The 14889-nt window shown below is 45.2% G+C and overlaps 1 protein-coding gene across 2 annotated transcripts in view; it reads left to right on the top strand.

The window, feature by feature from the left end:
* The window catches only part of VPS53 (VPS53 subunit of GARP complex), a 65713-nt gene that overhangs the window by 31322 nt on the left and 19502 nt on the right, over window positions 1–14889 (top strand). For both annotated transcript variants that reach the window (XM_068415720.1, XM_068415721.1), the window contains exons 13-16: window positions 3317–3411; window positions 8302–8544; window positions 10004–10151; window positions 11100–11182. In XM_068415720.1, coding sequence (XP_068271821.1) covers window positions 3317–3411; window positions 8302–8544; window positions 10004–10151; window positions 11100–11182 — 569 coding nt within the window. The remainder of the gene's footprint in view (window positions 1–3316; window positions 3412–8301; window positions 8545–10003; window positions 10152–11099; window positions 11183–14889) is intronic.

Below are 14889 nucleotides of genomic sequence, written 5' to 3' on the forward strand. Positions count from 1 at the left end.
GCCAAGCAAACTAAGTCTGGAGTCACCAGGCAACTCGTTGAACTTTCGAGTGTCAGTTTTAGATTTTCACTCCAGATATATTACTTCTGGGATTTTTATCTCTATAGTGCTTTTCATCCGTTACCTCTGCAGAGCAGGCAACACCTCACCACTTGTAAAAGCACTGGCTTTCCAAAGCCCTCTGCAAACATTAAAGGAGTGAATAGTAAATGCAATTGTTTTAATTGGCACCAATATCAAAGTCCATAAGCCCCATGTTTTTAAATCACCAGACGGACGTTTTCTAAGTGTTCAATTGTAAGTTGCTTGAGGCAGGGACCCTCTCCTTGTTGGGTGAGTTTCAGCCCTGTAAACAGACCATTTACAGGTGGTATCCTGATGGATGACAGGGCCCTAGGACCTACTCAGCTCCTTGCCCTTGGGGAGGCTGGGGGGTGGTAGCTCTCCACCAGCGCAGTTTCGTGCACTGCATCCCCTCTGGATTTTCACATGAGCAGGGCAACCCTCTGCCTTCCACCCACAGCAGAAGTCCTGAAGCAGAATGACTAAGCAAAGTTTTGCTCTCTCCGTTAAAATACAACTTGGACAGTTGGTTTTGGCTGGACTTTATCAGTGATCTGTAAGGCAGAGACTGGGAACTTGGGGAGACACGTGTGGTGTATTTTTTGTGAAGAGCTTGCTCTCTGCTCTCTGTAATGGCTGGGAGAAGGTTGGCTCTGATGTGCAGTGTTGGGATGAGAGGACATGCTTGGAGAAGTCAATGGTGCTAGAAGGCAGGTGAAGAGATAATTGCAATAATTAGGCAGCTTAGGGCAGCTTTTATTGAACAGTAGAGTGCAGTGCCCTGGCCAGAAGCAGTTCAGGTGCTTCTGAGAAAGGAACTGCTCTGCTCCCTGTACATGAGGAGGCTGGTATGAAGCCATCCATTGAGCTACCCCTTGAAATGCTGTTTGTGGCGAGGTTGCCCTCTCTTTCTGGGTACACCCTGTCTTAATGCTCGCAACACAGCACTGGACTCTGCTGCAAGGGCAGCTGCCCCCCAGTCACCCATATGTGAATGGGAGCCCCATAGGCTCCAATATTTCACTTTCAAAGTGCCAGCAGCTGGTGGGTTAGTGCTGGTGAGTTCATGTTGGAGGGCTCATCTTCTGCTGTCACTAGCTGAAGAAGAGAAGGGACAGGGAGAGTTGAAGATTAAGAGTTTTGAGTGATAGAGCTCTTCCAAGACACTAGTCCTGAGAATTCAAGACACTTGGGAGTGTAAGAGGGAGCACAGGAGTTTGGGGGGTGGAAAGCCATGTTAAAAAAGAACCTCTTTTAGTGATCCTAGCAGTTCGATTTAATCTGTTTACTTTGGATAGTAATGAAAGGAAACTGGGCCAGCTGCAGACCTCCTTACTGTGACAACAGTAACCTTTTATTATTTCCATCAAACTCAAGGAGGAAATAGCTTAAACATCTGCAGCTTTTGGACAGGATTCCACACTCAGAAATACAGCTTCGCTGCTACTGTTAAAAGATTTAGTATTCTCTCCACCAGACATGCTGGGAGCAAAGACACATGTACAAGCACACAGCAAACTAGTCCTGCATTAGGAGTTGGCTCTTCCAGCCTGGTAAATTGTAATCATCGTGAATCTGCAACCTGGTGTTGGCGCTGCCGTTCTGGAGACTTGGCGACTGGAAGGTTTCTGTAATTAACCACCTATTGTTTTCCTCCCGGCTCTGATGAGCGTGTGCATCCGGCAGAAACGGGCAGGCACTGGCAAAGGGGCTCGGGCGGAGAATGCTGGGTGGTGGCACTCTCCCAAAGCTGTAAAAACTTACATTCCCCAGTCATGCTCTTAGCGAGAAGGTTAATGAAGCCATAGAGGTGGTCTGCTCTCCATAAAACCCTTTGCTCACTTTAGGTTTGCAGCCATATGTTAGTATTCATTGTGTCTTTGAGTCTTAATTATCTCTGAGAAATGCTTCCCTTGTCATTCTCTGCTATTTCTGCAAAAGGCTAGGTGCCACCTCCTCTGTCATTTAGGAGAGTGTCCCCTTCAGGCTCTCTTGTTTTGCTTTTCAGCTGGAAAAATTCATATCTGCATTGGCTGGGAGCTGATCGTGGCTTTTTGCAGAGAGAGGCAAGAATTCCATTCCAGAGTCATTGCAGCCCTCTTTGCAGGCAGTGAAAAACTGTCAGCTTGCTGGGAAGCAACAAGAAAAATTGTCTTTGAGTGAAAAAAAAAAAAAAATTAAAGATCTACCTGTAGGGCAAAAATGAACTTAAAGGGTCCTGCTCAGCCCAGCCTGGTACTTGAACATGGACAGATTTAAGCATATGAGTAGTCCGGTGGCTTCCGTGCGATGTGCTTGGCCACTGTGTAGAGTGCAGTACTAAACTAAAATGAGAGTAAACCCAATGACTCCCAAATGGCATATGTGCTTAATGCTCTAAACGTGATTTTAAAATAGAAGTCTTTGCATCCCCAGAAGCATGTTTCACAGTGGAAGCAGTCCTGTAATGTTGCCTGTATAATTCCAGCTCCTCCACTAACTGCGTTCTGTTTATCTAAACAAAATTCATCCAGATGAAGTCTGTAGCTTTGAGTTATTATCCTTAATGTTCTAAAATGTAGGGATTTTTCAAAGTCGCTTCCAAATAATTGCTGCATCTCATTTCAGAGGTGACTAGTGGAGTCTTGTTGCTGTTCGAAGGGTGCAGCAAGGTTTTATTTACAAACTGCATTAAGATTCTTCTGCCGAAAGCTGTTAGCATGCAGCAGTCTTCTCTTTAAGGATATTTTACAAGTGAAAAGAGAATTCCTTGGAATACTGACAGCTCTGTAAGAGCAAGGGAAGACTTGGACACGCTGTATATACTGTCGATTACATGCCTTTGATTATCTGATAGTAAATTTGTGTGTTGTAGTATTTCTTTGACAGGAAATTTGTGTGTTGTAATATTTTAGGACAAGAGGACATAGCCTCAAGCTTCGCCAGGGGAGGTTCAGGTTGGACACTAGGAAGCATTTCTTTTCAGAAAGAGTCATTAGACATTGGAAGGGGCTGCCCAGGGAGGTGGTGGAGTCACCATCTCTGGAGGGGTTTAAGAAAAGACTGGACATGGCACTTAGTGCCCTGGTCTAGTTGACATGGTGGTGTCAGGGCAATGGTTGGACTCAGTGATCCCAGAGGGCTCTTCCAACCTGATTGATTCTGTGATTCTGTGATTTCTAAAGACTTAGATCCTTCTGTGCTGTTGCATTACTGTTCCTTCTAGGTCTTACAGGGCAGGTTTGAAACCAACACTCTGAATGTTTTCTTACAGCCGAAGAAGCCAAAGGTCCCTGACAATCCTTTTCATGGCATTGTTTCCAAGTGCTTTGAGCCTCACCTTTATGTGTATATCGAGTCCCAGGACAAGTGAGTAACCAGCATGCTCTTTGGGGTTCGTTTGCTTTTGAATGTCTATTCCAGTTGGGTTGTACTCTGTACTGAAGCTGCAGAAAATTAATTTCTTGAAAGTCTGCTTTCTGATTTCATCAGGAGCAGTATTCGTGGTTCGGGAGAGTTAGAATGGGTAGGATCTTTGCTTGGGCAAAAATGCCTGTTCAGAGGGCTGTGGGTGTTGGTTTCCTCTGTAATTGCACAGGCTGGCAGGAATGGTGCCCGCTGCCTTTCTGCGGGAGAGGCTTAGTGTTTCTGAAATTGCTTCTGTTGCCTCTGCAATTCCCCCTGCAGACATATGCCTTTCTTTCGTCTCATGTCTTCCACAAATAGTAGGTTTGCTTTTTCTGTGAAATACACATGTGGCTTCGTGGCAGAGGAGTTTCAAAATTTGCTTTATAGAAATAAGCTGTTTGAGATCCTTAGATGAAAGCTGCTGTACACGAGCTGGCTGTAAGATAACATTATCACCGCTCACAGATTGGGACTTTGTCAGGGGCTTTAATCCCTGGAACCCTTCTTTGTCTTCCTCTTTCACTTGCAGCAAAATAACTTGAATGAAAGGAGCTTTCAGCTTAGAGCTCTGAGAAGTTTTTAGAGCTCTCACCACCCTTTCTTGGGCACCTCGATTCACCCCGTGGTTTAGATAACACCTCTGTAACAACAGCAGTGCCAGCTGGGAGAGGAGGTAGTTGAAAAAGGTTTAATGCAGTAAAAAGTTTAGTGCAGGTTAGTGGCTGGAAAGGAGAAAGAGGCACCTGCCTCATGTAACTCATCTGTCTGTGCCCTTCTGTCTTCCAAGGACTTACACGTGAGAGAGCGCATAACTCGAGGCTCCTGGTGTCCTGAGTTTGTCCGGACTCCACGATAGCCATCATGAAAAAGGTTTCCTGTGTCCCATCAACTTTTTATGCTTTAAAAAAAATAAAAATAAAATAAAAACTTGCACAATGGTCTGTCATGCTGGGTTTAGGTTCCACTCTGCAGTATAACAAAGGGAAACGGATATTTCCCTCCCCTGGCCCTCAGCCAACTGAACACTAACTTGTTGGAATATTTCTTCCCTTCTCACTGGGGACCATTTTAATCCTCGTTTTGGTAATTCTACCCCACTGTGCTCCTCGCCCTTTCAGTCGCTTTTTTTTTTCCTTTTCCTTTACAATCCTGACATGTTTTATATTAGCTTTATAGCCACAGGCTGCAAAGGAGTTCAAAGAAAAACTGCCATAGTATTCCCAATGCTGTCCCTGTCTGCCAAAAATTGCTTTCCTTTATGATTTTCTCTCTTCTTCCCCCTTTGATTGAACTTTTGAGGGATCTGTTGCTGATGTCTGAAAATGAGGAGTTGCTTAGATAATTAATTGTATGTTTGGGCGCTGAGTAGTGTGACGGTTTTGTTCATCATTGGCTTAATTCTGTGGCAGAAAGCAGCCTGGACCTTTCCTCCTGAAAAATTGTTTCCATACCCATTTAAAGAAACATAGTGCCAAAATCTGTGGCAATTTAAGAGGAGACACCTGAAAGAAAGACTTTAGACATGCTGCTCTCCACCCTTGGCTGCAGTGTAAATATCAGATTTCTTAAGAGCGAAGCAGATTTCATTTCCGCCCCTTTGGGCTGTGTGTCTTCAGCTCTTCTTTGTGATCTGTCGGAGCAAGGGGAGTGCGCACACGTGAGCTGAGCTGTTGTGGTGGAGTGAAGGAAGAGCTCTGTCAGGACTGCGGTGCTGAGGGTACGCAGAGCCGTGGTTAGGTGTGCCAAAATGCACGTGTGTGCTCAGGTGGTTTGGAAAACTGGCGGTTTGTGGTGTGTGTCTGCAGCCTCGTGAGCAAAAGGGCTTCCAAAATACCCAGTCTGTGGAAACTATCCTAGAGGTGGTCCGGGTGTCTCAATGCCATTGCCCTTCCCCGGTGCCCAACAGATACCAGCTGTTCACATCGCTGAACAGACTGACTGTTCTTCTCTCATGCTGCTGAGGAGTTCTTATGATTGCCAAGATGCAGAAAAAACACTGAATAGGTTGAGTGAAAGAAAAAGGAAGAGGAATATAGGAATGAAAGGATTTAAGAACCAAAATAAAACTCTCTTCATAAGATTTCATTTCATATTTCCTCTTGGTTAGGTTTGGACAGTTCTTGCTCCCAATAAATATGCTACTGTTAGGAAATACCACATCTGCGCTACCAGAGAGTTTGCTTTGAGCTTTTTTTGCAGAGTCTATATAGACAAAATGTTTGTTTTCTGTAGCTCTCCTGCCTTCTTCAACTTTCATCTCCCAGTAGCTTTTCCTGGCAAACTCTTTGTGCTCCCATTGTACCACACAAAGGTTGATAGCCTTCATATTGTATTTGGGCCAAGTGAGACTAATGTGAAAGTTTGACATCAGCTGAGGTGTGTGTTAATCATATGTTAATTCCCTTAGTGCACAATGTCCTGGTGTTTTGCTTGTATCAATCCCATGCTGAAATAAGAGCAGTCCTCGCGTCTTGCCTTTCACGGGCGGTTTGTCCAGGTTAGGATCAGAACAAGCATGAAGCTCTAGCGCTGCTCTCCCAGCTATCTTGGACAGCTGCATTTCCTCGTGCATCCCAGTTGACAAGTCCTTGGGGGACCGGGAAAATGTAGATACATTTCAGTTTGCCTCGGAGAAGAGGAGAACATGTGGAGTAAGCATAAAGAAACAAAAGCCATTGACATTCCTCACTGCGTCTTGAGACTGAGAGAATGAAAAAAAAAAACCAACCCAAGTGGCTGGTGAGTGCTAAGAAAGCTCCACTTTGTTGCCCAGATGGAGCAAAGCGCAGATGCAGAGGTGGAAATGCAGCTGTTCAATTTAGTGGGGCTTTTGACAAGGAGTAAGCCCCGTCCGCTTTCCTCCAGAACCTGAAGGAATGCTGCAGCTCGCAGCACGTGCGAGCCCTCCCGCAGCAGCCATCTGTTTGGCTCTCCTACAGCGACGAGGGGAGGGATATTTTGCTTCGCTGTGGTCGAATACAATCAATGCTTCGGTTCAGCGTTCGATTGCTCGTGCCAGTGTGGAGATTTATCATGTCAGTTGGGCAGCCTGATGGTTTTACGGTTCTTGTAACAAAGCCGAGGAGCTGTGTGTGTGTGGACTCGGAGCTACGTAAAGTACTCAAAGCAGCAAGCAATAAGCATGAAAAAAGGGGCTACTTGTCTTTGCAATAGCCTATGAGCCTGGCTTAAGCCAAAGAGCCTTGCTCTGTGATTTAAAGCCCTGATATTGCAAACACATTCCTGTAGATTAGTTTGACCCAGCACATCATCCACGGCAGGAGCTCATCCGCTGTGGTGCAGCAATCTGTAAGTCTGTCAGGGAAGAGCCAGGTCACTCTTTCTACTTGTTGCAGCATTTTGAATTCTTTGGCAAGCTGGAATCAGAGTGGTTTTTCTCTTTCACAAGACAAAAAGAAAGGAAGGACAGAAACTGCGGAAAAGTATTTGTTATTGTCGGGTTTTTTTCCCCTTTCATTGGCAGAGGTAAGTGAGAATGTGCTGAAGAGTCTCAGCTGCCGTGCCGTCGGTGCTGGTGGTAAGGCCGTGCCCATCCTGGGAGACCCTAATGCAATCTCTTTGCATGAACTCTCGTGTTGTGCTGGTGCCCTGTGAGCTGGCCTGAGACTGGGAGAACATTTCAAGTTGAAACTCCTTGACAGGCTTTTAAAGAAGAGTTTTCATTTCTATGGACAGCGTTGCAATTCTGTCGAATAAGTGCGTTGCTGAAAAATAATGATAATGTATTAACAATGAAGTAACACCCTCGGCAGTGAGAGGGGTGAAGGCTGTGCCGTGGGAAGGGGAGAGCTGGGGGAAATGGAGCCAAGACTGTAGTGGAAACGGGAATATAAACTACAGGAACTTCACAACTCCTTTTGGTCAGTGGAGTGCCACTCTGTCATCTGAAATGTCTGTATATTCCTCAAAAGCCAGGCTTCCTTGTGGAAGGGTGAGTGTATTTGTGTGTCTGGGGGAGGAGGTTCATTGCTGGAATGGAGTTCATCTGGCAAAGGTTACCCCACTTAGCTGAGCTCCGGTGTCAGGAGAACTGGTCTCGGTTCCTGACACAGATGTGCTGTCTCTGGAGGAGTAGGAGCAGAGGAACTCCCCAAGATCAGACGACTTCTTTGGTCCTGTATTGATGGTTCTGGCCCTCTGCCATGCTAAAAAGCCTTTTTGTCGTGATGAAATGGTGAAGTTTATTGTTGCCTAAAACCCACAATATTTGAGTAAGGACCAAGTTATAATGAATCACTGGAGATAACAGGAGGGCTTTCTGTGCTTTTAAAAAGAGCTTAAGTGGGAAGTGCACTTTGCGCTCATGCTAAATAAAACTTCTTTAAAGGATGTGTGAAGTTGTGCAAAACCAGGTGGTATCCAAATGGGACCCAGAATGGCAAATGGCACACCCTTCTGAGCACATCCCTTTCAAAGCCATATTCCCCAAGGTCTGCTCCGGAGGCTGCTGATGTGGGAAGCCCGACTGTTATTTTTGCCCATGCCAGGAATGAAACTTGAGCATAAGCTTTATGCACTTGCATCAGATGTGCTGAACCCAGTCCTGGCAGACTTGTGAGCTTTTATGTGTGACTGGAGAACAGATCGAAGCTGCCACTAAAACTCTTGAGTACAAAAGGTCATTACTCATCAGCACGGTCCTTGTTATTGTATGAGGTTTGTGCTGAGAGGGTGGAGATAGGAAAGGGCTGGAATACCCAACTGCTAAAACCTGAATGTGTTTGCTGGTATCACAAGACAGGGCATCTGGTTTTAAGCATTATTCTCTTTCTTCCTTCTGTTTCCTCCTCCAACATACTGAAATAGTTTTCTATTGTTCCCCTGCATCAGAAATCTGGGCGAACTGATTGAGAGGTTTGTGGCTGACTTCAAGGCTCAAGGTCCTCCCAAGCCCAACGTGGACGAAGGAGGAGCCGTCCTGCCCAGCTGTGCCGACCTCTTTGTGTATTACAAGAAGTGCATGGTGCAGTGCTCCCAGCTCAGCACGGGCGAGCCCATGATAGCCCTCACCACCATATTCCAGAAGTACCTTCGGGAGTACGCCTGGAAAATTCTGTCTGGAAACCTGCCCAAGTGAGTTTTGCTTCCCAAATGCTGCAGCACCGTCTGGTGAGATATTCCAGTGAGGAGCAGATGCTTTGTAAAGATAATTAATAAATACATACTTGTGAACACTTCTGTTTCACTGTCAAACCACGCAGCAGCAATGTGACTACATTTACTTAACAATTTTCTCAAAAGCTCAGTTTTTGTTGCACTGAGAAACAGCAAGAGACCAACTCGACAGTCACAGCATTGTTTTCTTTTAAGGGCCCCTGGAGGATAGCTTCATATGTGGCTTTGATTAGCAGTCCAATTTACAGTTTCTTGAAGCTCCTTTTGAAATGCCAGCCCAAGTCTGTTCAGAGAGGCTTTCAGAATTGCACATAACCCTGCTACTTGGGTGACAAATTCATATTGTGATTCTTAGCTGCCTTAGCTCAACATTATACATATAAAAATTTATAATGAAGGTGATTTATTTATGTGATGCTGAGGTGCTTACCTGTAGCTCCCTCTGCTCGGTAACATTTTATATGTGTATGAATAAAATACGTAGATCTAAATCCAGTGAAAATAAAGGAAATAATTATGAGTTTACACCAATACAGATAAGGTACAGGCTCCAGGAGCTCCTTATTGCCAGCCTTAAAAAATGACCTGTAGTTGTGCTGTTTATCATCTTCACTTTGTTTCCCTTTTAAACCTGGGAGAAGCAGAATGAATTTCTGAAACCAGTAAAATCTTTTACAGATGGAAGGGGAGAGGGTTACATCCAGACAAGTGGAAAGATAAATTTAATGTGCATTCTCCATCAGACCTCAGTTGCATTCTTTACACACATTTTTTTGTGTGCTCCATTTGTGCTGTCCAAGATAAATATCACTGTCCTATTTTTTTAATGGATTTGGATTATAAAGAGTTGAGAGGTAGGGAATTTCCTGACTTTAAACTATTCTGAGTCTTTCTGTGTTGATACACAGCCGTTACTCACTGGAAGACGGTGGAAAGAAGCTGCATCTTCTATAATTTACTGTGTTGATATCATCAGTTTTTAAAACAGGTTACCAAGGTTTCAAATGCATGTTGACATCTGTTTAATACTGAGAAGATAAATATGACAAGCTGCCTGATAGTTACTGAGATTTTTCTGTAATCTTTAATTAGATTTTGAGTAACTGGCAGTGAAGGTGAAGTTAGCTGGGGAAAGCTATATTCCACTGGCATCCTAATGTACCGTGTTGTGAATGGGTGAATTGTCCTTTCCCTGAAGACTTGGTACCAAGTTCTGTTTGTCTTTCTAAAAGATATTCCTTAACCAAAATAGCAGGTGTGGGTTTGGTGCAGAATGACACTGACCTGTGATGCGCAGGGCATTGGACTTTGTGGTCATAAGAGCTTTTTATGGCATTGAAATCTAGTAGTAAGTTTGCAATGGGTGTGTCTGTACACGTGAAAGCCTTATAGGTTTTGTCTTTTTTTTTTTTTCTAGGACAACTAGCAGCAGTGGTGGGCTCACCATCACTAGCTTGCTGAAAGAAAAGGAAGGCTCTGAAGTGGCTAAGTTTACTTTAGAAGAGCTCTGCCTCATTTGCAGCATCCTTAGTACTGCAGAGTATTGCTTGGCGACCACCCAGCAGGTGAGCTTTCCTCCCCAGCGCCTTGGAGATGGCACCCAGCAGCAGCCCCTCTTCTGTCATGAGATGCTATGCTGCTCCCTCTTCAGGGGTGGGCTGCTGTGGAGTCTGGAGGAGTCAGAAGTACTAAAATATCCATAGTAGTGTCTGCTCCACATAGCGTCCTGTTGATTATTGAGCTCTACATTATTAAATCTGTATTTCATAGAAAGAAAAGTATTGATTTTGCTGTTTCTGCCAGAGAAAAGTCGTTTGCTTGTAATCCTGCTTTGCAGCATCAGTTTTGGATGCTCTCCTTTTATACTTGGTACAGAATTTGTTTTGGATTGGGAACCAATTTTTTTTTTTTTTTTAAAAAAAAAAAGACTCTTCTCATGGTTCATTGTCTCCCTTTTATAAAACCAAGAAAAACAGTAATTTAAAATAGGTTTGGGAAAATGCTTGCATGAAATATAGGGGCAAAGTGGAGTAAGAAAAGAAGCTATTTATGCTGATATGCTTTGCAGCCACAGTGCTTACATTCAGGTGCTTTCAAAATGCCATAGGTTAGTAGATGAGCTGTGATGTTTGGCCGTACCAAGGCCTCTCCACCACTGGAACTGGCAATCCTCCTCTGCAGTTTGGGCACAGAGTGTTGGAAAACATCGTTATTAGCAGGGCAGGTGCCACAGTGTTAAGCTAGAACATTAGCATGTCATACTAGAGTTGCATATACGGCCTTGGACGTTACTTCTTTGAGGACCCAGTGCCACCACAGGCCATCCTGGCAGATCAGTATGTCTCGGGTGTCCAACAAGGAGAGATTTCCATTGTTCACTGGCTGAGTTTTGGATATAGTCTGGGCACAGATTAGGTTTTAAGAAGCTGACTTTTCCAGGACATAAATTTTCAAGAATGGTCAGTTCAAGTAAGAAACCTGATCTTTCTGTTGCTTCTTTTGTTTCCTGACAGTTGGAAGAGAAACTCAAAGAAAAAGTGGATGCAAGTCTGGTGGAGAGAATCAACCTGACGGGAGAGATGGACACTTTCAGCATGTATGTCCAGCAGATGCATCCTCCCAGAATATATCAAACGTCCTAGTTTGTCAGCCAGATGGTGCTGGAGTAATACAAACCCAAGCTCCCAGTGTCGTAAGACCCACCCAGATATGCAGCCTAGGCGTAGGCATTTCCCTGGTGAAGGGGTGGTCATGCTTTGGCTAGTCCCAAGAGCAGCAGTAGGTACAGACTTCAGATAGAGTTGTTCTCCACCGTCCTGGCCAAAGGAACAAGAGCACTGGAAAGGGGAAAGGAAATAGTGAGTTTCCATTTGAAACGTTGTTTGCATCTTGGCAGCTCTGTGAGGTGGCTGTTACATTTCAAGAAAGGAAGCTATTTCGGTACATTCCTTCCTGCTTTAACTTCCCACTGTTAATCAGCAGCCTTGTCAGTATGATCAAACCCCATTTCAAATGACATAAAAGACTGAGGCAATCTTATATTTGGGATTATAATTGAGAGAAGATTATCATTCATTAAAATAACTTTTCACGTAATGATGCTAAAAATACTCCCCTCTAACATCCTCTCCACCACTGACAAACAGGTTGAGTATTTTTTGAGAGAAGGAAATCAAAGCAAAAAAATAATTGTTTTGCCTCACATCACAAGAAAAAATTGGCAAAGCTGTGAAAATAATCCCTGTCACTAGCTCTCCTCCTCCCTAAAACGAAGGTTCAGCCCAGATAGCAGTAAGATTTTTTCAGAAGACTTCCTTCCTGTGATTCCTCCTCTCTTGCTCCAGTGGGCAGGATCCCACTGCATTTCCATCCAGGTATTTCACATGGTCTCAGGCTCCATTCCAGGCTGCAGAGACTCCCTTCCCTTTAGATATTTCTCAGACCTTTTTAAGAGGGAATCCCTGACCCAAAGCTGGGGTTGCTGTGTCCACTAAGCCAAAGCAAGCGAGGTAGCTGGGGAGTAGAAATAAAATATGCCATATGGTGGGATTTTCTTCACATGGACAAGTCAAGGGTGAGTTGTGCATTTTCTCGTGACCTGTCTGGCAGGAGCCAGCTACCTTGAGTCTCTGCTCAGTTTCCACAGTGGCTCACGAGGTGGTTGGTCGTAGGCAGCCAATATGATGTGTTTTGGAAATTGTTTAAATGTATAGTTCACGGTTGCTGTTTCGGACAGCTTTAAAGTTAAACCTGACAGGCTTGATGTATCTTGTAACAAAGGCTCTTTAATTGACTTTCAATCTGTTCCAGTATAGTGCTTTGTCCAGTCTTCTGTCAGTGTAAGTCATAGCTGTAAACCTCACTCTGGCGTTTGCTCATTCAACGTCAAACAAGTTGTTTCTTCTGGGATTTGATGTCTTGTTAAGCGTGGTCATAAAGAAAGTGATAAAACACTGCTGCTTACACACCCTGGAATGTGTTTCTTCCTTTTCAGAAAGGAGAGTGCAGAACCACCAGCAAGTGTATAAAGCGATCGACTGGGGGGTTTTACCCCTGGGTTGGCTAAGCATTTTCTTTAGGAAGTACAGGAAAGATAATGAGCTCTTCTCGAAGCTCAACCAGAAGGAAAATTATTTTCATGTAAATCCAGAAATCCATGATTCCCACCCCTCTGCCCTGTTGATCCGTTGTGAGATTACGGGCAGCGTTCAGAGACCTCTTGAAGACCTGAAGTGTTGAGCTTACTGGGCTCTCTGTTAGAACCGTGCTGCTCGTTTATGGCCTCAGCTTCCCTGTCTGTCAGCTGCTGTGTGTCTGTCAGGGATTGTGTGGGGATTCATTAATGCCACTGAAGTAGTGATGTGCTGCCTGGGGCAAAGGTTTGAAGTGGGTTCTAGCAGAACCAGGATCCAAATCCTCTTGGTGTGTCATGATGCTTTGTGTTTGTAGCACCCTTCTTGCTGCACCCCTCTACAGCAGGTGTGTTTATTTTGAAGTGTAGACAAATAGGTTTCTCTCCCTATCTGCAATCTTGTGGTTTTCAGGTGAGAACCTGTACTTGGTGACCCAGGTTCAGACAGACTCCTGATGTGTGGAGACTAGTGATGAAGTCCCTTTCCTTCCACCAAGCGAGCTGTGTTTCATTTTGGTGCTAAACCACAACTCTTTCCTGCAAGTCACTGACAGCAGGCGCCCTGCAGCAGTCAGCTGTGCCCAAGAGACAGTTATTTCAGTCCGGCTCCCTTGGCATTGCTGGAGCTGGTGAAATCCCCCAAGGGAGTAAATCCTGTAGAGCCCAGCAGAAGCAGAGGCACCAGCAGAAATGGTCACAGGCTTTTTTTATCCTAATGCAAGCCAACCGTGTCCTGGGCTGCGTCCCCAGCAGCGTGGCCAGCAGGTCGAGGGAGGGGATTCTGCCCCTTTACTCTGCTCTCGTGAGACCCCCCATGCAGTGCTGCGTCCAGCTCTGGGGCCCCCAACAGAAGGACATGGAGCTGTTGGAGTGAGTCCAGAGGAGGCCACGAAGATGCTCAGAGGGCTGGAGCTCCTCTGCTATGAAGACAGGCTGAGAGAGTTGGGGTTCTTCAGTCTGGAGAAGAGAAGGCTCCGGGGAGACCTTCTAGCACCTTCCAGTATCTGAAGGGGGCCTACAGGAAAGTGGGAGAGGGGCTTTTTACAAGGACAAGTAGTGACAGGACAAGGGGGAACGGTTTTAAACTGAGAGAGGGGAGATTGAGATGAGATATTAGGAAGAAATTCTTTCCTGGGAGGATGGTGAGACACTGGCCCAAGTTGCCCAGAGAAGCTGTGGCTGCCCCCTCCCTGGCAGTGTTCAAGGCCAGGCTGGATGGGGCTTGGAGCAACCTGGTCTGGTGGGAGGTGTCCCTGCCCGTGGCAGGGGGGTTGGAACTGGATGGGCTTTAAGGTCCCTTCCAGCCCAAACCAGTCTGTGATTCTATATGTAATCCCAAAGTTGTAAACAGGCATCTGTGGCAGATTTAAAGTTTACACTGTTCTTAAAAACTGAACTTAGCGAAACACAGTCCCTTATTGCTTCTAGCAGAGGGTGTCTGTAATGCGAGTGCTGGGTTATGTGCGCTTGAGGGTGGTCCGAGTTGCTGCAAACGGTGTTTCTTGGCTGTTGTTTTAGGATCAGTTGCACCTTTATGCACATCGTAACATGGTGGCATCAAGTACATCTCTAAGCGATATCATGCTGTTTAAAAAAAAAAACAGGGGAGGGAGGGAAATGTGTTTGACTAATGTGTCCTTTACTCTGGTATATGTCTCTGAGAAGCTCAAACAATGGATGGCAGCAGTCCTAGACATAGTGTAAATAAGACATCTGCCTTGATCCTCTCAAGTGGGAGACACGCTCAGAACTCACAGATGTCCTTTTTTAAAATCCTTTTTGCAAGTTTCTGTGAGTGGTAGAATATTGACTGTGGATAAGTGGAGAGATGATAAAATATGTTAGTTTTATGCAGACTGGATTACATTTGGAGCCGAATCCCAGTCTGGGCTCAGTATTCGGGGGTTTCTCCCCTTCCTGATGCATGGGCAGGGGGTTACCCCACCTTGGATCTCCAGCCCCTTCAAAGTGTCAAAACAGAGAAAGGCCAACAATGAAAAGTGTCCTCTCTACCCTAAAGCCCCTTGGGCAGCTCCCCAGCGTACAGCACACAGAACTTACCGGCTGCTTTTGGGTACAGGTCTGATCCTTGTGTATTCACAGCACGATGCTGCTGTCAGCTAGTAGATGATTTTCCTCCTTCCGCAGTTCTGGCACCGTGTTGCTGAGTA

The sequence above is a fragment of the Nyctibius grandis genome, chromosome 18 (assembly GCF_013368605.1).
Source record: "Nyctibius grandis isolate bNycGra1 chromosome 18, bNycGra1.pri, whole genome shotgun sequence".
Classification (NCBI taxonomy): domain Eukaryota; kingdom Metazoa; phylum Chordata; class Aves; order Nyctibiiformes; family Nyctibiidae; genus Nyctibius; species Nyctibius grandis.